The sequence below is a fragment of the Carettochelys insculpta genome, chromosome 29 (genome assembly GCF_033958435.1).
Source record: "Carettochelys insculpta isolate YL-2023 chromosome 29, ASM3395843v1, whole genome shotgun sequence".
Classification (NCBI taxonomy): Eukaryota; Metazoa; Chordata; order Testudines; family Carettochelyidae; genus Carettochelys; species Carettochelys insculpta.
In genome coordinates this window covers 8418234-8443798 of record NC_134165.1, presented here as the reverse complement: position 1 = coordinate 8443798, position 25565 = coordinate 8418234, and the positions used below count along the sequence as shown (strand labels likewise).

Here is a 25565-nt window from a genome sequence, read left to right as displayed (position 1 = left end):
CTTGTGTCAAATTTCCAAGCTCCCTCATGCTCCAGGATTTCCCTTGTATCTAGCTGGGATGGTACGATGTTCCCTGCCCTCCAGTCAATATTCATATGAATGAGTAACACTGAGGAAGTCAGGGGCTGGAAGCTCTGGCACAGTATCCTCATCCCATCCCCAGAGAGCTGCTGAGTGGCTGGCCAGGCTCTCTTGCATCAGGCACCCTGGAGTCTCCTGCTTGTGGGGTGCACTTGCAGCTGTGGTACTGCAGGTGCAAGCCATGGGTGCTGTATGCACATAGGCTGATCCTGCTCTAGTGGGTGCCCTACCACCCCATGGGGCAGGTCCTGAGCTGTGGGGATCTGCTGGTGCTGCCCTAGAGCTGCATTCACAGAGCTAGTGCAAGCTGGGCTCAGGGAGCTGCTGGTGGGTGGTGACTCCTCCCCCCTTGACTCCAGAGTGTACAGCTCGCCCCTGCCCTGGTTGACTGCACACCGTTGCTGAGAGGCTCAGTGTCAGTGGTTCTGAGACACTCTGAGCTACAGGGACCAGCACCATCACCTCTTCTCCGCCATTGCCGCCACTGACAGGGAGGCCAAGGCTGTCACCGTCTCCACCTCCTCTGGGTCATGGTGCTGCGCCTCCAGGAACGAGCAGCTCACCTTGGAGGCGAAGCGCTGCACGGCACCCCAGTACTGACCTGAAAGAGAGGCAGGGCTTAGGAGGCTTTCTGCCCATGTGAGCTTATTGGGGTGGATGCACCTCATTCACAGAATGTGTGTATGTGGGGGGCAGGTCTTCCCACTTGGAGAAAAGGAGGAGAAGGGAGGGGGTTTGCTGTGCCCAGGGAAGAGCTGGAGGCTGGCTTAGCCTGGCCCAGCCTCTGGTTGCCTGGGCTTGTTTGCACTCGAGGCTGTCCCAGGCTCCCTTGGGTGAGCAGTATGGCTCAGCCCTCTCTGGGAGAGAAAAGAGACCCTGACATGTTCTCTGGTGATGGGGCCAGGCCCCTGCCAGTAGCTCCAGGCACGAGGCAGCCACAGAGACAAGGTGCTGGATGTGCTTGAGCCCTAGCTGAGGTGGGTACCAGGTACAGTGGTGATGTAATGTGGCTCTGGGCCCTCCCAGATCCCCTTTTTCTGGACCCCTTGGAGTTGGCTCCTTGCAGGGACACTCACTCTGCACCCGGATCACTGCTTCCAAGGAACGCACAGCATTGTGGTTTGGCTTCTGCCTTATGCTCTCCTCTGGGAGAGGGTCCAGCTGCAGAGACAAACACCAGCACGACCATTAGCGCTGTCCCCAGCCTTGAGGGGAGCTCAGTGCAGAGTCATGTGATTCCCCCTCATCCCTGCATCCTTTGGCCAGCCTCTGAGGAAATACTGGGCTATGAGGCTGGCCGGGGTCACAGACACTCTGCTACCCCATGTGGAGGATCTAGGGCACATGGGCCAACCTGTACGATAGCCACCAGGCCGGCTCCAGTGCACCTCCACAGCCAAGAGTGTTGAATGGCAAGTCCTGCTTCAGGGAGGTGGAAAGGGAGCAGGCTGGCAGGGACCACAGGTCCTGTCTCAACAGGTCAGCCCTGAGTAAGCAGTTCCCTTGTCCTGGCCCCATATACCTCCTGCTGCAGAGGACAGCAGGCCCCTGATGAGGACGGTAGGGGTGTGGGGTTCCCTGCAGTGGTAGGAGCAGGGCTAGTGCATCTCCCCTAATGAGTACCAGAGGATTTAGACCCAGAATTCGCCTCACTGGCCTCCTGCCAGTTCCATATGGCAGCACCCACTGCATTGCCTTCCCCATAGGGGCAGAGCTCCTGCCTCACCTCCTTGCCCAGCAGGGCAGATACGCAGGCCTCTGAGGCATCACAGATGGCCGTGAGGTCATGGCCCCCTTCCAGGGCCAGGACGATGGCTCCCCCAGCCAGACTCATCAGCTGTCGGGTCATGTAGCCGAAGCCTGCGGAGAAAGAAACAGAAAGGGCAGCCAGTCAACCCTCTGCTGCATTGCTCATGCCCAGGCACATGGCCGCTTTGCAGGCTGACCTGGCCAGTGGGCATGGGCTTGGCAGGGGCATGCAGCTGGCATCAGACCCCCAGGTCAGACTAGCAGCCTCAGGGAGTCTGTAGCCCTAGCAGTGTTTGTACCAATGATTGGGTGACAGGCTAACTCGCTGGCTGGGGTGGATCAGCTCCCAATGGCCATGCCTGCAGCCACGCAGCTCACGGCTCACTGGTTCATGCCAAAGCGCCAAGCAGCAGTAGGATGGCTGCTATATCACAGAGCCTAGATCTGCACAGCTACTACGAGAACCACAGGAATCGCCCTCTTGCCCTGGCCTTCGCTATACGGAGAGCCCTTCTGGGCCGGCGCCTGCCATGGGAACAGCCCCAGCAGCTGTCCTGCTCGTGGCATTTCCATACAGGGAGAATACTTCTCCCCTGCTGGCCTCCTGCAGCCCCTCCCGACACCACAGCCCACTGCAGCTCCTTACATTTGGCAGAGACTTTGTAGCCTCCCAAAGGCGGTGGGTGGCCGTCAGCTGCATCGAACCCTGCAGACACCAGCACCACCTCTGGAGAGAACTCATGGGCAATCGGCATCACGACAGTCCTGCCAGGGAAGCAAACAGTACACATTCAGTAAGGGAGATGGCTGGGCCTAAGTACACAGCAGGGGCTAGGCCATCCTGCTTCCAGTTCCAGCTCTGCCACAGATGCAGCCAGAGCAGCATTAGTAGAGAACTGCAGTGGGAGCAGCCTTCAGAGCATGCACACCTGGTGCAGCCCTATGCCTTGCCCAGTGGGGAGACACAAGCTTCTGCACAGAATACAGCCTAGTACCCAGCCTTCTGTCCCTACACCTCTGCCCCAGGAGAAGGTCCCTCTGCCATGGCACAGGGTGACAGACACTGTGTAAGCTCTGTCATTGGACCTTTAGAAACCAACACAGAAAGGCTCCCCCAGAATAGGTGTCAAACTCTACATCACAGTCCAGTGCTGTCCTGCTCAACATCGCTCCTGTGACTTATTCTGGTTTCGCAGGACACACGCTTTCTAGCCCTCAGCAGAGGGAACTTAGACCTCTCAGCACAACCTCGGTGTAACTAATATAGTGATGTCTTCTGAATTCTACAGACAGCCAAAAACGGTGGCTTTGGGTGGTGTGAGCGGCCCCGTATTTGGAGACGGGTATTCCCTCTGAAGTGCTCTGATTGAACCTGGCCTGGCAGGTGCTGCTGATTATTTTATCAGGCAGTTGTGAATGGAGTGGGTGTTTGCTGCTGATGGTGGAGGGAGAGGAAAGAATCTGGGATCACTCCAAGAAAGGGTGTGAGGAAACACATGGCCACATTACCATGCCCTGCTGCCCCATCCCTCCCCAGCAAGAACAGCCAAGCACCCAGGGCCACCATGCTCAAGCAGCCTGGAGCCACCTGGGGCCCCCATGGGACAGGGTCCTGGCAGGATCCCAAACAATGACAGCTGGATAATGTGGTGGCTGACCAGTGAGAGCCTGTCCTTTACTGCCTTCAAAACATAGCTGTGTCTGGCTGCGTCTACACGTGCACACTACTTCGAAATAGCTTATTTCGATGTTGCGACATCGAAATAGGCTATTTCGATGAATAACGTCTACACGTCCTCCAGGGCTGGCAACGTCGATGTTCAACTTCGACGTTGCTCAGCCCAACATCGAAATAGGCACAGCGAGGGAACGTCTACACGCCAAAGTAGCACACATCGAAATAAGGGAGCCAGGCACAGCTGCAGACAGGGTCACGGGGCGGACTCAACAGCAAGTCGCTCCCTTAAAGGGCCCCTCCCAGACACACTTTCATTAAACAGTGCAAGATACACAGAGCCAACAACTAGTTGCAGACCCTGTATATGCAGCACGGACCCCCAGCTGCAGCAGCAGCAGCCAGAAGCCCTGGGCTAAGGGCTGCTGCCCACGGTGACCACAGAGCCCCGCAAGGGCTGGAGAGAGAGTATCTCTCAACCCCCCAGCTGATGGCCGCCACGGAGGACCCCGCTATTTTGATGTTGCGGGACGCGGATCGTCTACACGTCCCTACTTCGATGTTGAACGTCGAAGTAGGGCGCTATTCCCATCCGCTCATGGGGTTAGCGACTTCGACGTCTCGCCGCCTAACGTCGATTTCAACTTCGAAATAGCGCCCAACACGTGTAGACGTGACGGGCGCTATTTCGAAGTTACTGCCGCTACTTCGAAGTAGCGTGCACGTGTAGACGCAGCCTCTGTGTCCAGGCCTTTCCTGCCTCACCAGGCCCTCTCCGAATGCAGAGGCCTGAGTCACTTCCAGTGGCCGAGGCTCCTCACAATAACAAAAAAAAAAATAGACAACACACGAAAACAAAATAAAACACCACAAAGGAGTGAGTCATAACTTCAATATCAATAATCCAGAGACTGTTGAGGGCTGCACATAAAAGAAGCCACAAAATTTATCAAATGCCAAAAAATTAACAAGTCTTTAAATCTGAAACCCCCTGTGAGCTTGAGGCCCAGGCTAAAGGGTTCTCCTGGTTCCACCTTCTGACTGCTCACACCCATCGGAGAGAGCAGTGGGCAGAGGAGGGAAGAGCAGTGCACCAGCAAATGGGGCACAGAGCGGCAGAGCAGTGCAGCAGGGGGGTGCAGAGGAGGCAGAGCAGTGCAGCAGGGGGGTGCAGAGGAGGCAGAGCAGTGCAGAGGGGGGGTGCAGAGGAGGCAGAGCAGTGCAGCAGGGGGGTGCAGAGGAGGCAGAGCAGTGCAGTAGGGGGTGCAGAGGAGGCAGAGCGGGGTGCAGAGGTGGCAGAGCAGTGCAGCAGGGGGGTGCAGAGGTGGCAGAGCAGTGCAGAGGGGGGTGCAGAGGAGGCAGAGCAGTGCAGAGGGGGGTGCAGAGGAGGCAGAGCAGTGCAGCAGGGGGGTGCAGAGGAGGCAGAGCTGGGTGCAGAGGTGGCAGAGCAGTGCAGAGGGGGGTGCAGAGGAGGCAGAGCAGTGCAGAGGGGGGTGCAGAGGAGGCAGAGCAGTGCAGCGGGGGGGTGCAGAGGTGGCAGAGCAGTGCAGCAGGGGGGTGCAGAGGAGGCAGAGCTGGGTGCAGAGGTGGCAGAGCAGTGCAGAGGGGGGTGCAGAGGAGGCAGAGCAGTGCAGCGGGGGGGTGCAGAGGTGGCAGAGCAGTGCAGCAGGGGGGTGCAGAGGAGGCAGAGCAGTGCAGCAGGGGGGTGCAGAGGAGGCAGAGCAGTGCAGAGGGGGGGTGCAGAGGAGGCAGAGCAGTGCAGCAGGGGGGTGCAGAGGAGGCAGAGCAGTGCAGTAGGGGGTGCAGAGGAGGCAGAGCGGGGTGCAGAGGTGGCAGAGCAGTGCAGCAGAGGGGTGCAGAGGAGGCAGAGCAGTGCAGCAGGGGGGTGCAGAGGAGGCAGAGCAGTGCAGCAGGGGGGTGCAGAGGTGGCAGAGCAGTGCAGAGGGGGGTGCAGAGGAGGCAGAGCAGTGCAGAGGGGGGTGCAGAGGAGGCAGAGCAGTGCAGCAGGGGGGTGCAGAGGTGGCAGAGCAGTGCAGCAGGGGGGTGCAGAGGTGGCAGAGCAGTGCAGAGGGGGGTGCAGAGGAGGCAGAGCTGGGTGCAGAGGTGGCAGAGCAGTGCAGCAGGGGGGTGCATAGGAGGCAGAGCAGTGCAGCAGGGGGGTGCAGAGGTGGCAGAGCAGTGCAGCAGGGGGGTGCAGAGGAGGCAGAGCAGTGCAGAGGGGGGGTGCAGAGGAGGCAGAGCAGTGCAGCAGGGGGGTGCAGAGGAGGCAGAGCAGTGCAGAGGGGGGGTGCAGAGGAGGCAGAGCAGTGCAGCAGGGGGGTGCAGAGGAGGCAGAGCAGTGCAGCAGGGGGGTGCAGAGCAGTGCAGCGGGGGGGTGCAGAGGAGGCAGAGCAGTGCAGCGGGGGGGTGCAGAGGAGGCAGAGCAGTGCAGCAGAGGGGTGCAGAGGAGGCAGAGCAGTGCAGCAGGGGGGTGCAGAGGAGGCAGAGCAGTGCAGAGAGGGGTGCAGAGCAGTGCAGCGGGGGGGTGCAGAGGAGGCAGAGCAGTGCAGTGGGGGGGTGCAGAGGAGGCAGAGCAGTGCAGCAGGGGGGTGCAGAGGAGGCAGAGCAGTGCAGAGAGGGGTGCAGAGGAGGCAGAGCAGTGCAGCAGGGGGGTGCAGAGGAGGCAGAGCAGTGCAGCAGAGGGGTGCAGAGGAGGCAGAGCAGTGTACAGGACACATGATCACTCCAGGCCCCTCCAACCCCCTTGCAGGTCAGGTAAGGATGAGTTCCCAAGAGCCGAGAAGGGGAAATGTGGCAGGGAATGCTTTTTGGAGGGATAGGGTGTGTGGCTGTGGCCTCAAAGCCAGACAGGGAAGCAAACAGCCATGGGCAGCTGAGCTTCCTCAAACTGCTAGGCATGGCCCTGCCCAAGACCCCCTCATTTTCACCCCCTGGGACTCTCTGAGGGCTTGGAGAGAGGGGTGCCACCTACCTGCCCAGTCCTGGAGCCGTGCCACCCTCCCACCTAGCACTACAGGCTGGGGCAAACTGGGGCAGGGGGCCAGCAGCCATGGTGGGGCAGATCCAGGCTCCGGCAGATGCATAGGGCGGGAGGGGTGGGCCTCGGGGCTATTCCCCTGCAATGGGCGGTTCACACACCACCCATGGACATGGCTGGGACTCCGGGGGAGAAGGGCAACTTGCAACAGAAGTGGAAGGCGTGGTTGGGAAGAGAGGGGAGCGGGCAGACAGGGAGGAGGCAGCTGGGGAGGGGAAAGATGGGTTGGGCACCAGGGGAGCAGATGGGGAAGAGATGGCTGGGAAATGACAGGGAGGGATCAGCCGGGAAGCAGTGCAGCTTGGATCAGAAGGGAGGAGCACTCCTGGGAACACAGATCCACAGAGGAAGGCTACCTGAAAGCCGCCAAGTACTCCGGATCCCCCATGGGTGGGTCAAGCCCACCAGTCCAGGCCACGTTGACGTTAAACCCCTTGCCAGTGCCAGAGCCAACCTGGAAGAGAAGGGAAAGTGCTGAAGCAGAGGTTTCCTCCCAGTACAGAAAGGATGTGGATGCACTGGAGCGAGTTCAGCAGAGGGCAATGAAAATGATTAAGGGGCTGGAGCACATGACCTATGAGGGGAAGCTGAGGGATCTGGGCTTATTTACTTTGCAGAAGAGCAGAGTGAGGGGCAATTCAATAGCAGCCTCCAACTTCCTGAAAGGGGGCTGTAAAGTGGATGGAGAGAGGCTGTTCTTGGTGGTGATGGATGGCAGAACAGGGATCAATGGTCCGAAGTTACAGAGGGAGCATCTGACTCTGTCCGCAGCCACTCTGCCATCCGCCTGGTCAGGGACCGGGAGCTCAACCAGCCACTCACCCACCACTCAATACAGAACACCTTTGAAAGCACTTTGTGAAGGATGAGGGACTGACCGGGATCCTTGTTCAGACCTTCCTCGTCCTCAGCCATGCTCCTGGAGCCAGGCTTTGCCCCCATGGCACTGCAGGGAGCACACGGCTGGGGTGGGATCCAGTGTTCCCTCTAAGCTCTATGCTTGTGCAGCTGCTCAGGAGACAGCCAAATGCCACCCAGCTGATTAGCAGAGTGCCCACAACTAGGTTTTGTGTTTCTACTGATGGTGCCCATTCGCACATAAACTATTCCATCCGTGGATTGAAAAGATTAGAGGGAACACTGGTGGACGCTAGCGCAGCACAGCCTTGGTGGAGATGCAACACAGCATGCAGCCCTGAGGAGCAGGAGGCAGGATGGCTGTGGGGGAGCTGGGCAAAGCAGACCATAAGGGTGGGGGTGACCTGGGGAATTCTCTACTCAAGGAGCTAAGCAGAGGTCTGCCAAGGACACTAGAGAAGGGCTGTGAACAGTCAAATTGACAAAGCAGCACAGACCCTGCTCAGCTTCCATCACCCTGGCCAGCCTCTCTTGCTCAGATCTTCCACAGCCTCATCCAGCCCACCCTCCTCCCAACCAGCAGGAGCCTTGGGCCCTGTCCAAACTTCTCTAATGACCCCAACACCTTACCAGACCTCCTGACCACTAATCTCTTGCCCAATCTCCGCTGATCCCTGCCCCACGTTTCCACACATCCTTCCCCTGTTGACCCAAGGGACCACTCCAACCTACCTGCCCTGCACAGGATCAACTCTGTGGCCCTGGTGGCTCATGCTGTGCTCTCCAAGTTCACGGACTTTAATGCCAGGAGTGACCATCATCACCATGTGGTCTGAGCCTGCAGACCACGTGCCCAGCTCCTGTGGGAGTCTTGTCTCTGGCCAAACACATCTGGTTGAGCCAGAACAGGTCTTGTACTAAGTGGCACCCAGACTTCAAGCAGAGTCCTCATCCCTGGGAGAGCTGTTCTGATGGCTAACTGGACCACTCTCCCCACCCATTGAACACTGACACCCTGTTTCCAGTCTGAATTTGTCTGGCTCCAGCCATTGGATTTCCTTCTGCCTTTGTGTGCCAGATTTGTCAGAAATCTCCTCCCCATGGGTGTGCTCCCAGGCTAGGTCAACTCTTCCCTGTTCTCCATTAAGTGAAGGGGTTGCCACTCCTTCAGCCCCTCACCCTCATACAGGGTTGCCCAGGCTGCAATGGTTCCTGAAGCACAGACCAACCCCCAAACCATGCCAGGCTCCCCCTGGCCAAAGTATGGGTCCCTCACTGGTGCCTGCCAATCATCCCCGTGAACCACAGTGATGCTCAAGTGCTCGTGAGAAAAGAAGGCAAAAGGGGTCAGAGTGAACACATTCAACAAAGCATCTGGTCAGTTCTGCTCCTGCCTGGGCACCTCCCTGACTCCACCCCTCCCTCGCATGCTGTACCAGCCCCATATTCTCCCACAGGACATGGAACTGAGGGAACCTGAGAGGGGCTCAGAGACTAATGCTCTCACCTCATCAGCTGCCCCGCTGCCTGGGAAAAAGTTGCCATCGTCATGGCGATGTAATGAGATGTAGAGAACTTCTGGATCTTTATAGAACACTTGCTGGGTGCCGTTGCCATGGTGAACATCCTGTGTGAAGGAGAAAGGCTGTGAGCAAGGTCATTTCCCTCTGTCCATGGGATAGCCCCAGAGCCAGCAGTCCAGAGGAGCCAGCCAGCAGCACAGTGACTGCCCAGATCTCTGACAACTGCCTTCTAGGCACACAGACTAAGGATATAAAACAGGGGTCGGGGCACCACACTTGAGCCTTTCTCCCGCCCCACCTACACTGCAAGCATCAAGAATGCTGAGAAGACAAAGACTTCAACAGAGAAGTTGGATCCAAGCTGAGGGGAGAGGCCTGTGCATTAAAAACTAACATCCAGTGGGGTGAGAAAACTGCTTATCTGAGTACTGCCTAGTGTAGTGAGGTCTAAGATTTAGGTTGTGCGCCACTTGTCTTACTCTCTTTGGTAACCACCTCTCACCTTTTATTCCTTAGATTCACTTACCACAGTGGGGTGGACGCCACTGTGGGCCGCAAGTCAAGTTGTGTCTGGGGGAAGGCCTCTGTGCCCCCAGCATGGGCGGAGCCTCAGGCAGAAGGGGCAGGACTGAGGGCAGCCAGTCCTTAGCATGCCCCACATTCCCAGCCCTCAGAGCCCTGCAGAGCGGTGCTCTAGGGCCAACAGAAAGGGGCAGGGAGCTCCAGGTCCCTTTGAATCTCTGGGCCCCAGTACAATTGCCCCCCCTTGTGTCCCTCTGATGGACGGTCTGCCTTAAAAACCTACCTTCTTCTCAGTGACAAAACTGTTTTAAACCTCACCTATATTTTGGGTGATGTGATTGGAGATCTCACCTCAGTTTTCAAAGGGTGGTGCCTGTCCTCTGCACACTGAGGCGGGGTGGGCTAGGGAAGAAAGTGACCCTGGGCAGGTTCTGCTCAGGGACAGACGGGTACAGCTCTGATGCATAAGGCCGTGGAGCTGCTAGAAACTGGGTGGGCCCTTTCTCTGTGTGATTAATGAGTGGCTCTGGGAGCATCCACACACTGTAGCTGGGTGTGGAGTGCTACATGCAGTTGTGCGGAGTGCTAAAAGCACATGGATAGGTTTGCTGCTTGTCACTAGCAAAGCACTGTGAGACACAGTTCCGGCCGGAGAGTTAAGGGGGCAAAGAGGTACCCCAGCTCCAGGCTGCACTCTGGGGATCCTCCCACACCCTCCCACAAGGGTCTGCTGGTGCCCTCAATCCTGACCTGCAGTCCATTCCTAACCCATCCACTCAGCTCTGCCAGTGCCCTCAATCCCGACTCACAGATGCCTATGAACCGCCCCGACTACAGCTCTGCCAGTGCTGCTCCATCGTGACTCACAAGGCGGGACAACACTGTACCCGTCAGCACACACTGGCTGCCCGTTCTTTGCATTACAGTCCAGAGGCCTGAGAAGGGCACTCCTGGGGAGGAGAAGAGCAGGACACCTCCATGGCACACATGGGTCACATGCAGTTTATGGCATCACACAGAGCCAAGTAGCTCTGCCCAGAGCTGGCAACCACTGAGAACAGCTCCAGATGGAGAAGGCGGGGTGGGGCAGCTGGAGTACACTCACCCAGTCCACAACGAGGATCTTGCTGATCTTCCCCTTCTGCTGCAGCTGCTTAGCAGCAATTGCCACTGAGTTGAAAAAGCAGAAACCCCTGCGAGGAGGAGGGGGCAGCAGCCTGTCAGTGTTCAGGCCCTGCCCCACCCCCAGCAGCCACTGCTTCCTCCCAGACAGCCCCCATCCCTGCCACCTGTGTCAGTTGTCCCACCCCTGCCTGCCCTCTGGATGGGGTGAATTCTCCCCTTCTCCTCACTACCTCCATGCGATGGGTCCTTCCCTCCCCTCTGCCCAGACACCACACAAGGAGAGCCAAGGCTGGAGGCTGCTAGCTCAGCAACAACTCCCAGCGTGAGCTGCTCCTGCCCTGCGTGACACACAGGGTCCTCCTGGTGGGAGGAGCCTGACCCAGACCGCTGAGGAGGGGAGCAGCCGGGGTCAGAGGCGGTTGATGGCTCTTACATGGCTGTGGAAGGGTCCGCATGGTGTCCTGGGGGTCGCACCACAGCAAAACCATTCTGGGGACAAGACAAAGAACATGATTGAGCGGCTGTTATTGCTCATCTCTTCCCTCCCCTGCCCCCGGGACACAGTCCAGCCTTGCCCTCAGGATGGCAGGGTTGCTTTGTCCAACCCCAGTGCAGCCTAGAGGCCTCTGAAGTGATCCACACTCAGAAGTGCCTGGGCCTAGAAGACTTTTTGTCAGGCTCAAAGGGAGAGTGTGGCTGCAGGGCCTGCCTAGGATAAGCTGAGCTCAGTCCTAGGGCCATTGTATGGGACATGCCACCATTAGCCCTGCTTGGTTCTGGTTGTGGCACGCAGGGGTATGAAGCCCACACCCTCCCACCAGATCCTTCTGTCCTGGCACCTCCTAGCTGGGCCCCTCAGGACTGGCTGCCATTCATTCCCATGCTGAACTAGCACCTCTCTCTTGGCTGGAGGCCAGGCTGTCATTTCCAGGGGGCATCAGGCCCAGCTGCCTCTGCTTCTGAGCTGGCTGCTTTCAGGGGCCCTCTAGCCACAGTCTCAAGCCTGCTGATCCCACCAGGGCTCTCTAGGGCCTGGAGCTATTGCCAAGACCCACATGAGACCCCGTGAGACCCCACCAGCAAAGGGAATGGTCAGGGATCCCCACCTCAGACCCTGGCACAATGCCAGAGCTCATTTCCTGGCTTCTTATTACCTTGAGCTCCCGCATGGCCACCTTGAAGGCCAGGTCGGTGACGCTCCCAGCGGCCCAGCGGGCAGCATTGGAGGAGTGCAGCTCATTCCAGATAGTGTCGCTATCCACCTGAAAGCAGGAGGACAAGAAAGCCGTGAGTGGGGCAAGCTGCAGGGTGGGTGGGTGGGTGGGAGTCTCTCATGAGGAACCAAAGTACAGAGCATGGACAGGATCTGGCAGTGGCTCCTGGCTGGTTGCTTGGTGCCACAGGCGGAATCCCAGTCCTCGGAGGGCAGCCGAAAGGTCCCAAATGCCCAAATGCCAGTTCACCAACCAGTCAGGACAGCTCTGTTCTTTGAGTCCTCAGACTGGGCCAGTTGTTCAGGCCACTAGCCCCCTGCTTGGCCTCAGCCCTTAGCTGAGCAGGGCCAGAGGAGAGGGGAAGAGTCCACTGTGGACTCTGCACAGTGCAGCTCCCCTGTGCCTGGGATGCAGAAAACACATTTTACCTTCGTTACTTTATTTTATTGGGTAAATAAACATCTTGGTTTGATCAGGATCACGTCACGGGCCGAGCCAGACTGGAAACCTCAGTATCTTCTGATCAAGTCCACGTGTGTGGCTCAAACGCCCCCTCTACCCACAGCCAGGGGCAGTGTCCAGCCGAGTAGCCTTCGCTCTCCTGAGCTCCCTGACGGGGGCAGGATGGGTGAAAGGAGGCAGAGAAGGAGAAGAGGCAGCAGAGGGGAGTGCCTGGGGCCCGTGGCCCAGCAGCGAGGACAGGGGAGGAGGAAAGTTAGAGCTGGAAGAGAGTGAGACACTTCCTGAAAGAGAGAGACAGAGGAGAGGAGAGAGCAATGAATGGACAGACCAGGGCAGCGAGCTGTGAAAGGAAAGAGGCAGCGGAAGTGTCTGGAGCATTGGGCAAAGGGGACGGATGCTTTGCTCTCTCCTACGGATTCTGCTCCCTTCTGACCCTGGGCCACCTGGGCCCCTCCCTCTCTCTGACCTGCCTGGCCTGGGACGATCCCTGACCTGCACCCCTCTGAGGGCACCAGACTGCCAGCATGTGGCTGAGCCCCCACTCATGTCACAAGGCACTGAACAACAGCTGAGGGGTAGGGTGGGGGGTCGCTCTGCCCCAGGATCCCAGTGCCTGGACCTGACCTTGTCCCTTGAGCTGTTCTGTGCCCACAAAATCCAGGGGCCAGTGTGCTTGGCTAGGCCACCCACAGGGCAAGGGCAGGGGACCTCTGTTACTGAGCCCCAGTGTTACTCGGTCTCCCCCTTGGGGAGGGGGACTCCTGCTCTGTCCAGCCTGGACAAGAGACCACTCACCATCAGTCTTCCCCACCAAGCCCCCAAAGGCAGAGCCTGGCCACTTACCCCAATGCCCCCACAGGGCAACATGACGAACATCCTCTGCGACAGGATCCCTGCAATAGAGACAGGTGATCAGGGACCAGGGTGAGAGGGCATGGGGGGCAATGCAGACTGACAGGCAGGGGCAGCTAGGAGCTGGGGGTGAGTCGTAGGAAGCACCTGTGGATTGGGGGGCAAGAGGGTCAGAGGCAGTGGAGGGTGAAGGGGGCAGGAGGCAGCTGGAAGGGGAGTGGGGCTGGAGGCACCTGGCCTGGCTGCTGGGTGAGAGTTTGGCTTTGCCTTCTAGCATCTGGTGGAGGTGGGTGGCCAGGGCTGGACTGAGCCTGCAGCAGCAGGTGCTTGGGCAAGGCCATGTGCTGGCAGGGAAGATGCCAGGAAATGAGTGAAGGGCAGAGTCCAGGAGAGGGAGTGTCTGGAGAGCTAGGGCAGCCTCTTGGCTTTGGCTGAACACCCTGGAGTTGCCTACACTGGGTGCATGGGGATGAATTAGAGCCCCGACTCCACCTCTGCCCCTGGGGTAGTGCTATGGACACAGAGTGAGAGGGGTTCACCCAGGGCTCTGGGCTTAGCCTGCCACAGTCTGTCTCCAGTTCTACCTCGTGGATGGCATTTACCCAGCACCACGCCAAGGTGCGGGGACGGCAGGGGAGAGCCGGCCTGGGTGCTCAGGGGCCTGCCTTCTCCCTGCAGCCAAGGGAATCAACCTGCTCAGTCAGTACCGCCTGCCAGCTGGGCAGGGACCCAGTGGAGAAATTGTTGGGCTGGGATCCAGGGTTTCCGATGCAACCAGCAGCCCCAAGCAGTGAGCACAGGGCATAAGGGGCTCTATGGATCGGTGCTCGTGGGGAGGGTTGGTCCCCAGTGTGCAGCACAGTGACTGGGGCTAAAATGGCCCAATGCCCGAAGCGTATGACCCAGAGACAGCCCTCCGGCGGCTGTGTGTGCAGAGGCAATGGGGCCCCCAGGACAGGGCTTGCTGCCCAGTGCAGGGTGCTGGCCTGAGCAGGGGAGGGGTGGCCCTGCCTCTTACCTGCCAGTTTCCCATTGTCCAGTTTGAGGCGATTGAGGGGGTTGGTCCCATAGAGGAAGACATGGCGCTCTGTGTGCACCGACTGCAGCTCCTCCAGGGTTGCTTTGCGCCCCCGCAGACACTGGCCACAAATGGGAGCCGGGCAAGTTAGCAGCATCAGGAGACAGAGATGGGCACTGCTCCCCTGCCCCATGTGCCCCCAGCAGAGCTCCCAGGCCCAGCTCTAGCGGGAGAAGCAACTGGCTATAGGCTGGGACCAGCTCTGAGCACTGGGAAGGGCGGCATGGGGTGGATGAGTTGCGGGGCTGGGAGCCCCTGGGGACAGTGTGCCAGGCTCACACCCAATCCCCTCCTCGCCCTCGGGGCTCAGCATGCCAGCCCCACACCCACCCCCCTCCCAGCCCCAGGGGTCTCCGTATGCCACACCCATTCTCAAGGACCTGCTCTCTTTCAAACCAGTTGCCAAGCCCTGTCTGCACAGTAACTGCAACGATTCAAAACAGACGCTAGTTAAATCTGAACAACTTCTGCATGAAGACCTGGCCTTGCTGCTTTGATCTAAACCAGCTTGAGCATGACTAAGGCCTTGTCTACAGGCAAAGGTGGGAGTGAGGAGATGAAGCAGGCTGGTGCATCCACAGTGCCACTGCTCACCTGGGTCCAGTGAGTCTGACAGGACATGGAGCTGGCACTTCTGTCCCAGTATAACTGAGCCTGCCTGGGAGGGCAGTTGGGGGGCACATAGCTGTAGAACTGCCGCAGTAATCTCTCAGTCCAGGGTCCACCAGGACAAATGCAGTGCACCGAGCCCACCTTCACTGAGCTGTGTCACAGCCCCAGTCATCTGCCCCAGTGTAATCAGACCTAAGGCGTATCCCTAGAGGGGCCTCAGGCAGTTTGGGTTATGCAGCTTCGGGAGCGTTTGGAAACCAAGCCGAAAGCAGTCCGATGTAAACTGGAATCAGTGCATCTAAGTGGAACTGACACAGGGAGAGAACGGGAGGGAGGCAGCGGCAGGCTCTCCCCAGGACTCTGGGTAACACTCTGTTGCAATGGCAAACGCCTTGTGAGACTAAAGCCATAGCTACACTGCAGAATTCTGCCAACCTAGCTTATGTCCGCGCACGCGTGTGTGTGTGTGTAAGGATGGCCCCCTGGGGCAGCAACCTAAGCTGGCAGATAACACCTCTGTCCCTGAACAAAGAGCAGGGAGGAGCCGAGCTGGGTTTTGAATCAAAGGCAGCCCTTGGAAGCTGGGGAGAGAGTTTGAAGGCAGCCAGCCTGTGCTCAGGGGAGGCTAGACCCCAGATGGGGCACCCCTCGGGCTCCTCTCCCCCGGGTGGATTGGAATGACTGTCTGCCTGCTGTACTGACACCTCTGTACCATTCTGTGCCTCTGTCAACGCAGAAACTTCACGTTCTACATGCTGAGTGAGAGTCACTCCTGCCCGCGGGTGCTTGGGGACCCCAGAACCCCCAACAGTTGGCACACAGCACCACAGCTACCAAATGGCTCGGCTCCTTGAGCAGGTGCTGTGAGTCCTCACCAGGAGCCATGTATCCATTGTACGTGGTGCGGGGCATTGTGGGACAGCTCCTGGAAGCCAGCAGCAGTTGACATGAGCAATGCGGTGTTCAACATACTGAGCTAATAACAGTGACTGTAGCTGCACAGCATGGGGCGAAGGTGTTACTAAACCAGTGAAGAGGGAACCAAATTTATGTGAAAACACATCCACACTAGCTCACTGCCAGGCAGCTTCTGTTGCCCTAACGGCACAGCACTTACCAGGCCTGCCACAAGCCTTCTGAGGTAGATGCGCTTGTATGTGGCCCAGGCCTGAGCTGGGTTGTAGGGTCTGAGACACGGGACCACCTCCGTGGGGGCTAACACAGACACCTGTGTTACACTCTGTGCTGTATCCCAGCTGTGCACAGCGGGAGGAAGTTGGGTCAGCAGGGCAGAGGGATGGAGAAGGGCCAGGAGCCAGAGGAGAGGAACAGAGTTGGGAGCTCTGTGGCAGCATACATGGCTGGAAGTGCCATGCCCTCTCCCAGCTGTCAGCAGGCACCAACTGGCACCCGGACATCTCCATCCAAGGGTTCCACGCTTTCCTCCATAGAAATGAGCAAACTCCCTGCGGTTTCCTCTCCCACAGCCCTGCTGCCTGCACTCATGCTTCTTGTGAGTCTTGGCTCCTCTGGGGCACGCCAGGAGCCCCTGACTCTGCAGAGAGACCTCCTGGGCCTTCCTGATGCGAGACGCCCATCTTGTCTATAGCCTTTGGCTGCAGCACCCCCTGCTTTCACTTACCTCGCACTGGCTGCGCAGCCCCCGCTCCTGCAGGCGAGACCAGATGCTCTGAATTCTCCCAGCATGCTCAGGGTGGTTACTGTTGTCCCCACAGGAGCACTGGTGTTTGAGCATCACGGAATCATACATGAGCCCTGCGGCACAACAGCAGGATGGGCGTTAGGGGACACCCTCCCTTCTGTGAGCTCCGTTACCCACCGTCGGGGTTTGGTGAAGTTCAGGGCTCAGCCCCACAATGCTGCTGCACTCAAAGCCCAGGCTGCTCTTCTCTCTTGGGTGTCTGACCACCACACAGGCTCTCTCTTGGCCATGTCTGAATTAACATCCATGACTAAGCATGCTGGCCCCTAGCACAAGGCTAGCGCACAAAGCCCTGTGAGGGGCTCCACCAGGATATGCCTCCTTGCTGTGGCTGTCACCCTGGCCCCTCACACTGCCTTTTCTGCTGTCACATGGAGGGGACAATCCCATGGCAGCCCTGTGTGGCTGGGTCCCAGAGATGTCTCCATCTATGCACCAAACCGAACAGGAGCCAGCGAGGCATGCAAGCATTGCCCTCAGGCTCAAGTCTACCTGGACAACTGCCCATCCCAGGTGGCCTGAGACGAAACCTACTCCTGCCTCAGGGCGGCGGCAGAGATGACCTTGGTCCTTGTGCTCCAGCCCAGCCACACTGGCACAGTAGTGTCTCAGCTGGCCATCTGGAGAGGGATTGGGATCATTGTCCTCTGGGCATGCACTGGACACACCCAGTATGGCTGTTCTCATGCTCAGTTCTGGCATCCCACACTCCCTTGCAAGAGCTTGGGCTTTGAAAGGTACTGGGGGCCCAAGCTCCTTTGAGCCCCACCACTTCCTGTCCTGTCCTGGACTCAGAGGCACACCCTCTCAAGCCCCCAGCCACAGCAGGCTAGAGGAGGCGGCTTTAAGGCAGAGTATTCCCATGGACACAAACCATGTACCAGCTCAGCCCATGCGCACTTTTAAGGAGAGGCAACAGACACAGCAGCAGACAGCCCAGGTGCAAGCCAGCATCCCACACTTTGGAGCCAGCAGGGCAGTTTAGGGCTGGCACTGTGTGGGCTGAGACAGACAGTGTTTACCCGGCTTTCCTAAGGACGGGGTGTGCCTGTTGCAATGAGGCTGAGTGGGGTGATACTCAGAGCAGGGGAAGCAAAGCCCAAGACTCCTGGGTTTGAGACCTGGCTCTGACATGCATGGGACTTTGGACAAATCCACTTCCTTCTCTGTGCCTCATTGCCCCTGCATGTCACCTGTTGCTGCAGGGTTTAATTACCATGTGAGGAAGTGGAAAGATTTGATGCTTTGGCAACTTGTGTCCTTCAGCTTCCCTTATCCACTCCAGTGACACCCCAATTCAATGGAAAAACCTAGAAGTCAATGGTAAATCCAGTCCCTGGGACATTGGTATCTGGCAACCAACTACCACAGATTGCTAGCACCTCCCTACAGGAACTGAACAGATTTCCCCAGCACACGATGAAAGGTCTGGCAGGGCATGGGGTTAGGCATAAGCACTGGCTGCTGAAGGACTCAGGGCTCTCACCTAGAGTTGGACAAAGGAGGTCAGATGATGGGACCAAGGGGTTCACTGAAGCTTGGCTGGGCTCAGGGATAACCAGAATGGACCATGCTTCATCCTTCACTTCTCTGTGCTACTCTTGGGCCTCCCAGTGCTACGTGCCAGTTAATGACTAAATCTGCCTGATGTGACAATGCTGTCTGAGTGGCACTGCTAATGGTACGAGGTACCCAACCCTAACAAGTAAACACGTCTCCACTGGGGTCTTCCAGCTGGACTCACTGAACAGCACTCCCAGTGCTACACAGGAGCATTGCAGGCCCAGCTCCTTTCTAAGCAAGCGGTGAAGCTGGGGGCTTGCCCGGGAGGAAACGTATGACGCCCTGGGGGCCTGGCACTGGAGGGGTTCCACCTAGAAACTGCTGCAAAGCTGGGGCCATTGCACCTGTCCTGTGGCTCTGTGACACAGCTGAAGCCCTGCTGGAGGCAGCCACCTTACCTGTTGTGAAGTGCGGTTTAGCCAGCGGCTCTTGCACTGGCAGGGAGAGTGCCTTGGCGGGTGCCTCTTGGGCAGGAAGGGTGATGGTAGCAGTAGCAGGAGACGACTGAGCTCTGGAGAGAGGCCGGTGCCCTCCGTGCACGGCAGGGACTATCAGGGAGTCAGCTGGTGGCTGCCGCTTGAGGAGAGGGTGCTGTAGGCGCTGGTGCTGCTCCCACAGGTAGGCCTGAGTGGCACAGAATGTGACAGATGAGTTCGACACCCAGGTGGCACAGGCTGTGCACTAGGTTGGGCATGATCAGACCTCTCAGTAAGCTGAGTGCAGAGGGAGTGCTACCCCCCCAGGGCCAATCTGGGTGGCAGGAGGCGGGGCCAGCAGTTTCCTACAGCATCTTCGTAGCTCTTCAAAGCCAGGTCTGAGTGGGTGTGGGGCGAGGAACTCTGCCCTGAACATCAGGGTCTGCTCACTATGCAATAGGCCTGTTCCCGATGTAACCCAGGGCTTGGAAACCCTCTCCCAGGGCTTCCCCCACAGCTAACCAGGGAAGGGCTACCAGAGCACCAGCATGGCCTTGGCCAAGTCACAGTGTCTGCTGCCCTCTGGTGGCCCTGTTTGGCATTGCCTTTCCCACTGACCGGGGAAAGGGCATAGAACACATCTGGGTGCACAGAGCCCTGCCTCCTGGACACGCTTTTCTGACAGCTCAGCAGGAGACCCCGGGCCCTCTGAGGTCCGGGGATGAGCTCGGCCAGGCTCATAAAAGTGCCACAGAACCAGGGGGTGGCACGGGTACAAAGATACATTACAGTGGCAGCGGCAGCCCTGTTGCAGAAGGGGAGTGGGGGCTTTATAGAAATGACATACAAGGGGATTCTGCTCAACACATCACTGTCGCAATGCCTGGAAATGCCAGAATTCAGGCTGCCCATGAGACCCTCATGCGGCCCAGGCACAGGGTTCTCAGCTGCCATTGTTAACGCCCCCGCTGCAGAGCCCCGGCCCTGCATTGGCCACTGAGGGCAGCGCTCGCCGACGGAGCAGCCAGCCAGCACATCTCACTTCTCACTGCTTGGCCCCAGCCTTGCTTCCTGCACACTGTTCTGGGCCTTTGATGTCTGTGGAGTCCCTCCTGGGTGGCTGACACAGGGATTTGTGAGGGGGTGTGGGGCAGCCTTAGGTCCTGGGTCAGCTGTGTCCCTCTGGCCTTAATCTCTAACAATCCTCACAGAGCTCGTCCGCCTGATGGAGGTGCAAAGCAACAAGAGCCGTCCAGAGCTGGTAGCTGAGGGGCACTGACGTGTGCCCAGAAAGCCTTCGCGCAGGCCCACAAGTACCGCTCAGTCATGCCCTCCTCACTACCAACCCCTCCGCTTTCAGGGCAGAGCACTTGCCCAGTAGGGCTCTGTGCCTTCCAGAAGGAAGGAGCTGGCTGCCAGAGGCTGGGGTGGGAAGGGTAAGTCCTAAGTGCTCCACGCAAGCCCTGCCCCACCCCACGCATGAGTGTGGAGAGGACAGCAGCTCCCTGGGTGGGTGGAGCAGCCACACTCTCCATGGCTAGTGAGAGCTGCTCCAAGCTGGTGGTGTGCCCAGCTCCCCCTGTGCCCTGATCCCCGTCAGCCATGAGGTACCTGCTGCAAGATGAGCTCCTCCTGTGCCTTCAACAGCTTCGGGCTCCGTTCAGGCTCCTTTGTGCTGACCCCTGGCCGCGTGAGCTCCACTCGCCCTTTAGGCTGGTCACTGCACTCGCTCGCTCCTTCAAAGAGCCTCCGTTCAGCCTCCATGTCCTCAGAGGAGGGGATCTGCCGCAGACGAGGCTTCTCACTGGACTTGGCCATGAGCTGCAGGGGGATGGGGCCAAATCACTTTGGGGATGGAAGCCACCAGAGGCTCCCCTGTGGCAGACCCCAAGGATCTGATCTGGACGTGGCCTCTTGAATGTGTTTCATCAGATAAATATTAGTGGGAATTGTGTGATGATGAGACACTAACTTCCCGGAGAGAGATAGCAGGACAAGTGCTAGTAATACCAGGAGGGCCCAGGTTTCCGGGATGTGCTAGCTGATAGATTTCTTCACCACAGTTGCCAAGCCTGCCGGTTGCAATGTCATTTTAGATTTGGTATTGGTGATAACAAGGACCTCACAGGAGAGCTGGCTGTAGGAGACAACCTTGGTTCAAGTGATCACTAGCTAATTCCCTTTAAACTATATGGAAAGATAAGTAAAAATCGATTCATGCTAAGGGAGCTTCATTTCAAAAGGGCAAACTTTTAAAAATGAAGGGAGTTTGTCAGGGAAGTGGGCTGGGCTGAAGAACCCCAGGATCTGAATGGGGAGGAGACATGGGATTACTTTAAGTCAGAAGCTCTCGGAAGCCTGCATGCCAAGCAAGGGAGAAAAATTTTATTGGGAAGGATTGTGGCCCAAGCTGACCAAGCAAGCATCTCAAATCTGGAAATGGACAACAGAGAATTCATCACTTGATGACTACCTGATCTGTTCTTTCCCTCTAGGGCACCTGGCATCGGCCATTGTCGGAAGAGAGGATACTGGGTTTGCTGGACCTATGGTCTGACCCAGTATGGCCGTTCTTATGTTCAAACCAGTGACTAAGAGAGAGCAGAAAGCCTACAAGGAAGGGACAATGGGAGGGGGAGCCTCAGTGAGAAAAGTGACCTGCTGGGGGTCTGAAAGTGTAGGAGAAACATGAGAACACCTGGCAGAGAGACAGCCACGTTAGTCTGTATCTTCGAGAACACCACGTAATCCTGTGGCGCCTTATAGACTAACAGATATTTTGGAGCATAAGCTTTTGTGAGCATAAGCACAAGCATGCACTTTGGAGCAGGTCTTTGCCCATGAAAGCTTATACTCCAAAACATTTGTTAGTCTATAAGGTGCCACAAGACTTCTTGTTGTTCATGAGAACACCTAAGCACTGCTGGACCTGTGCCAGGGGAATTAAAAACAATAGTGAAAAGGTTCTTTAGCCATGTAAATAAAAGGAAAACAGAAAGAAACAGAGTTGTTAAGCACAGCAGATGAGGGCAGATTAAAGATGAGCTGGGGTGGCTCAATAGATAACAAATAACTTACCTCTCTTTTTAGAGAGACTAATGAGGAGTTTAGGGACTGTGATAGACTGGCTAATGGGAATGAGGATATGGAAACAGAAATTACATCAGAGGTGGGAGTCAAACTTCTTTAATGAGACTAAATCAGGAGTCCTGGACACTCTCCATAAATGGACATTGAAGGAACTGGCCTATGAAATTGCCCCATGTGGGGGCTGGGGGCAGGGGTTGGTGCTAAGGCTTGGGGCTTCTGGCCCATGGTGTAGAGAATTGCCCTGGGCCAGATCAAACTAAGAAAGGCAGCAAATCCAGCTCACGGGCCTTATATTCCACACACCTGGAATACAACATAGTTTTACAAAGGCAAATTGTGCCAGACCTACCAAAAGGCTTCCCTGTTTTGGGCAAAGGAAATGCAATAGATCTAATCTCCCTGGATTTCAGTAAGGCTTTCAGTACTGCTCCACATGAGAAACTGTTAGTTAAATTGGAGAAGATGGGGGTTAATATGAGAACCAACAGTGGACAAGGACCTGGGGAAAAGGATGTCTACAGTGGGTCAGACTGAAAGGTGAACTGTCAGGCTGGAGGGAAGTTACTAGTAGAATTCTTAGGGCTCAGTCTTGGAACTGATCTCATTTAATGTTTTTAATAATGACACTGGCACAAAAAGTGGGAGTGTGCTAGTAACATTTCCATACGACAGAAGCTAGGAGGCATTGCCAGTATGGAGGAGGACCAGAATAGCACACCAGACGATCTGGATGACATTGAAAACTGGGGGAATAGAAATGGGATGGAACTGAAAAGAGAGAAGTGCAAGGTCCTGTATTTAGGAACTAACAAAAAGAAGTTTTGCTATAAGCTGGGGACATATCAGTTGGACATGACAGAGGAGGAGAAAGGCCTGGGCATGTTGATTGATCACAGGATGATGAGGAGCTGCCAATGGCCAATGCAGTCCTAGGCTGTGCCAGGTGTTTCCAGCAGATGGCGATGTGCTGGTGCCATTGTACAGGGCGCTGGCGAGCCCTGGTCCAGAACACGGTGATCCATTCTGGTCTCCCAGGTTTCAGAAAGATGAATTCAAACTGGAGCAGGTGCAGAGAAGGGCAACTGGGGGACCCATGGAACAGAACCCTGCCTGGGGCGAGGAGACGCACAGTGCTTGGCTTGTTCAGCCCGACCACATGGAGGCTGGGAGCAGAGACGATTGATCAGTATAAATCCTTTGCAGGATCGACAGCAGGGAGGGGAGGACTTATTTAAGGGAAGTGCCAATGGCTGTGAACTGGCCATCGACAACTTTAGGCCTGAAATGAGCCAAAGGTTTCTGACTGTCAGAGGAGAGAGGTCCTGGAGAAGACTCCCCTGGGGAGTTGTGGGGCAGAAATCCCAAATGGCTGCAAGAGTGAACACCATACGTTTCTGGGGGGATGGGACTGCTCGTAGCCCATCTGCAACTGCTAGCAGCAAACACCCCCAATGTCCAGGGACAGGAAATTAGATGGGGAGGGGTCTGACTTAATACTTTCCCAGCTGTATGGCTGGTGGGTCTTGCCCATAGGCTCAGACTCCAACTGATCACCACATTGGGGGCTGGAAGGACAGGGGAGCACTGTGGTGTGGGGGTACCCTAGATGGGGGAGCACTGTGTGGGCTATAGGGGAGCGCTGTGGCGGGGGGTACCCCAGATGGTGGAGCACTGTGGCATGGGGTGCTCTGAACAGAGGGGCTCTGACACTGAGAAGCTGGCAGCTGTAAGGGTAGCAGCAGACACTAGGGAGCTCACTTATTGCCCTGGGACTGAAGGACAGAGCCGCTGCTTGTGTCCGTGGGCAATGCTGCCACTCCGTGCTTTGGCCCGGCAGTCTGGGTGCTGGGTGCCTCGTGGACCTTGCTCCATCATTCACTGGAAGTGCCCTCGGGGCTGCCCAGCCCAGCACCCTGCTGCCCTGGCAGTGGTGCTCCCCAGCCTGGACACCCGCCAGCCCCTCACCTTGCCCAAGTGGGTCTGCTGCTTCAGCCTCTCCAGGAACTGGGCGTGGTGCTGCTGGTATGCCAGCTGCTGCTGGATGGCCTTCGGATTGGGGGGCAGGGGCTCCGAGCGGGTTCGCCCCAGTGGCTTGTGGTGCCCTGCCAGCGACAGCCGGTCGGTGGGGATGAGTGAGTGGGCGAAGTGGAGCGGGACCGTCCCCAGGCCTGGCACTGTTGGTGGAGAGACTGGTGAGGCAGGGCTGGAGCTGGCTACAGCCCAGGCACTCAGCAACGGCAGCTAGAGCACCTCAGGCAGCCTGGCTAGGGGTACGGCATCACTGCCCCAACCTGGCCTGTGACCCCGGCCTGCTCCGTTCTGCAGCTCATACCTTCCCACATCCCCCGGGTCTCTATGCAGCTCCCCCTCCCTCCTCCCACCAACAGACATCATGTCTGCTGGGCCCACACCTGCAGTTCCACTTATTTATACAGCTCTTCCAGATGTCTCTGTGTGCTCCGGTACAGATGTTCCCCCTTTTGGGGCTCCCTACTGTGCCTGCCCCACCCGGAGAACTCTGCTCCAGGGCACTCCAGGCGAGCACCTCCCAAGGACAGAACAGCTGGCACCCAGCACCTGCAGTAGCACGTCTCAGTGGGGCGGCACTCCCCTGGGAGGGGTGGGAAGCAAGCACCACATCCTCACAGGATGCACAGGGGCAGGCCTCGAGGCTTGCTGACTCTTCAGCCAGATGCAGCCTGCAGTGCAGCATATGGCAGGCTGGGAGGGGAGCAGCACTGGACATTTACTTTACTGCTGGCACAGCTCCCCTCCCTCTCACCTCCACTGCCCTGCCACTAGTCTGAGGTGCCTAGGGAGGGCTCTGGCTGCCCGTCGCTGGCTCTGTCCCCTCTGCTTCACACTTGGTTGGGACAGAAGTGGGGAGCTGTGGAGAGGGAAACCCAGTGGAGGAGGTTGAGAGCTGACAAAGGAAGACTTGACCCCTCCCCACCTTGACAAGTCAGCTCTGTCCTTGGCTGCAGCTGGAGAGCAGCAGGGTTTGGAGCTGAGCTAGGCAGGGCCACCCGCCTGAGTGTGCAGGCTGCGTGAGGCAATCCCTGACCGCTAGCAGGTTCCCGAGGCATCTCCATGAGCGTTAACTCTGAAACCCAACAATGAGGCATTCCAAAGCAGCATTAGCTGCTTACTGCTCACATGCCAGCTGGTCAGAGGGAGATCATTAAACACAGCCAAATTCTCAGGGCTGCCAAGGGGTCTCCTATAAGCCCACAGGGAATGTGAAGAGATCCCAGACCTGGTTCAGTTACATGCCACCAGGCCTCCAAGCTGCCCTTGGTACTGGGATCACAGCCTCAGAACTGGTACCCTTAGTCCTGCGGGAGCAATACGTACTTGCCACAAGTGGTGTGTGAGTGACTGAGGACTCCAGGATAATGACAGGCTGAAGTCGAGGAGACAGGGGACCCCCAGGCTCATGCTGCTCCAAGCCAGCTGGTATGAACATAGGCGAGTGGGTGGCCGGGAGGACGGGCCCATTCAGCACTGGCACTCGATGTGCCAAGCCGGAGAGGGAGCGGCGGTCTGCTTCACCCTGCAGAGAGAACAGGCCCCATCAGCAGTGTCCCAGGATGGGGGCATAAGAGCAGACTGCGATGCCAGCAAGTCCAGAGGAAAGGATCCCTGGCTTTTTGTTCCTGGAGGGGGTCCTTGGGTGTCGGCTCACCCATGAAATGCTACATCATATCCAGGACTGCTGTGCTATCCTGGCCCTCGGGGAGGGGAGGAGTTGGGGTGTGGGGGTGAGGGGGAGGTTTCCCTGCTCTACACAAGCCCTCAGCAGGACTCTGGAGTCCCTTGTGACCTGGCTACCTACCCTGGCATGGCTGTAGCCGACAGTCCCTGCATGATGGCCGCAATGGAGGCCATGCTCTGCGGGACAAGCTGAGCGAGTGGTGCTTGAACCAAACACAGGGTATTAGTCTCCAGACATGGCACAGCTCTGCGGAGCAGCAGGGTCAGTGCC

At 57.6% G+C, this 25565-nt stretch overlaps 1 protein-coding gene across 7 annotated transcripts in view; it reads right to left on the bottom strand.

The window, feature by feature from the left end:
• HDAC7 (histone deacetylase 7) overlaps positions 1 to 25565 on the bottom strand; it is a 241923-nt gene that overhangs the window by 3599 nt on the left and 212759 nt on the right. For all 7 annotated transcript variants that reach the window (XM_074979489.1, XM_074979491.1, XM_074979487.1 and 4 more), the window contains 16 exons: positions 24935 to 25133; positions 23546 to 23754; positions 20102 to 20311; positions 18473 to 18698; positions 16431 to 16564; positions 14117 to 14237; positions 13090 to 13139; positions 11725 to 11832; positions 11004 to 11059; positions 10551 to 10638; positions 8908 to 9027; positions 6899 to 6996; positions 2477 to 2595; positions 1808 to 1941; positions 1158 to 1242; positions 544 to 682 (listed from right to left, as the gene is read on the bottom strand). In XM_074979489.1, the coding sequence (XP_074835590.1) occupies positions 544 to 682; positions 1158 to 1242; positions 1808 to 1941; positions 2477 to 2595; positions 6899 to 6996; positions 8908 to 9027; positions 10551 to 10638; positions 11004 to 11059; positions 11725 to 11832; positions 13090 to 13139; positions 14117 to 14237; positions 16431 to 16564; positions 18473 to 18698; positions 20102 to 20311; positions 23546 to 23754; positions 24935 to 25133 (2096 nt within the window). The remainder of the gene's footprint in view (positions 1 to 543; positions 683 to 1157; positions 1243 to 1807; positions 1942 to 2476; positions 2596 to 6898; positions 6997 to 8907; positions 9028 to 10550; positions 10639 to 11003; positions 11060 to 11724; positions 11833 to 13089; positions 13140 to 14116; positions 14238 to 16430; positions 16565 to 18472; positions 18699 to 20101; positions 20312 to 23545; positions 23755 to 24934; positions 25134 to 25565) is intronic.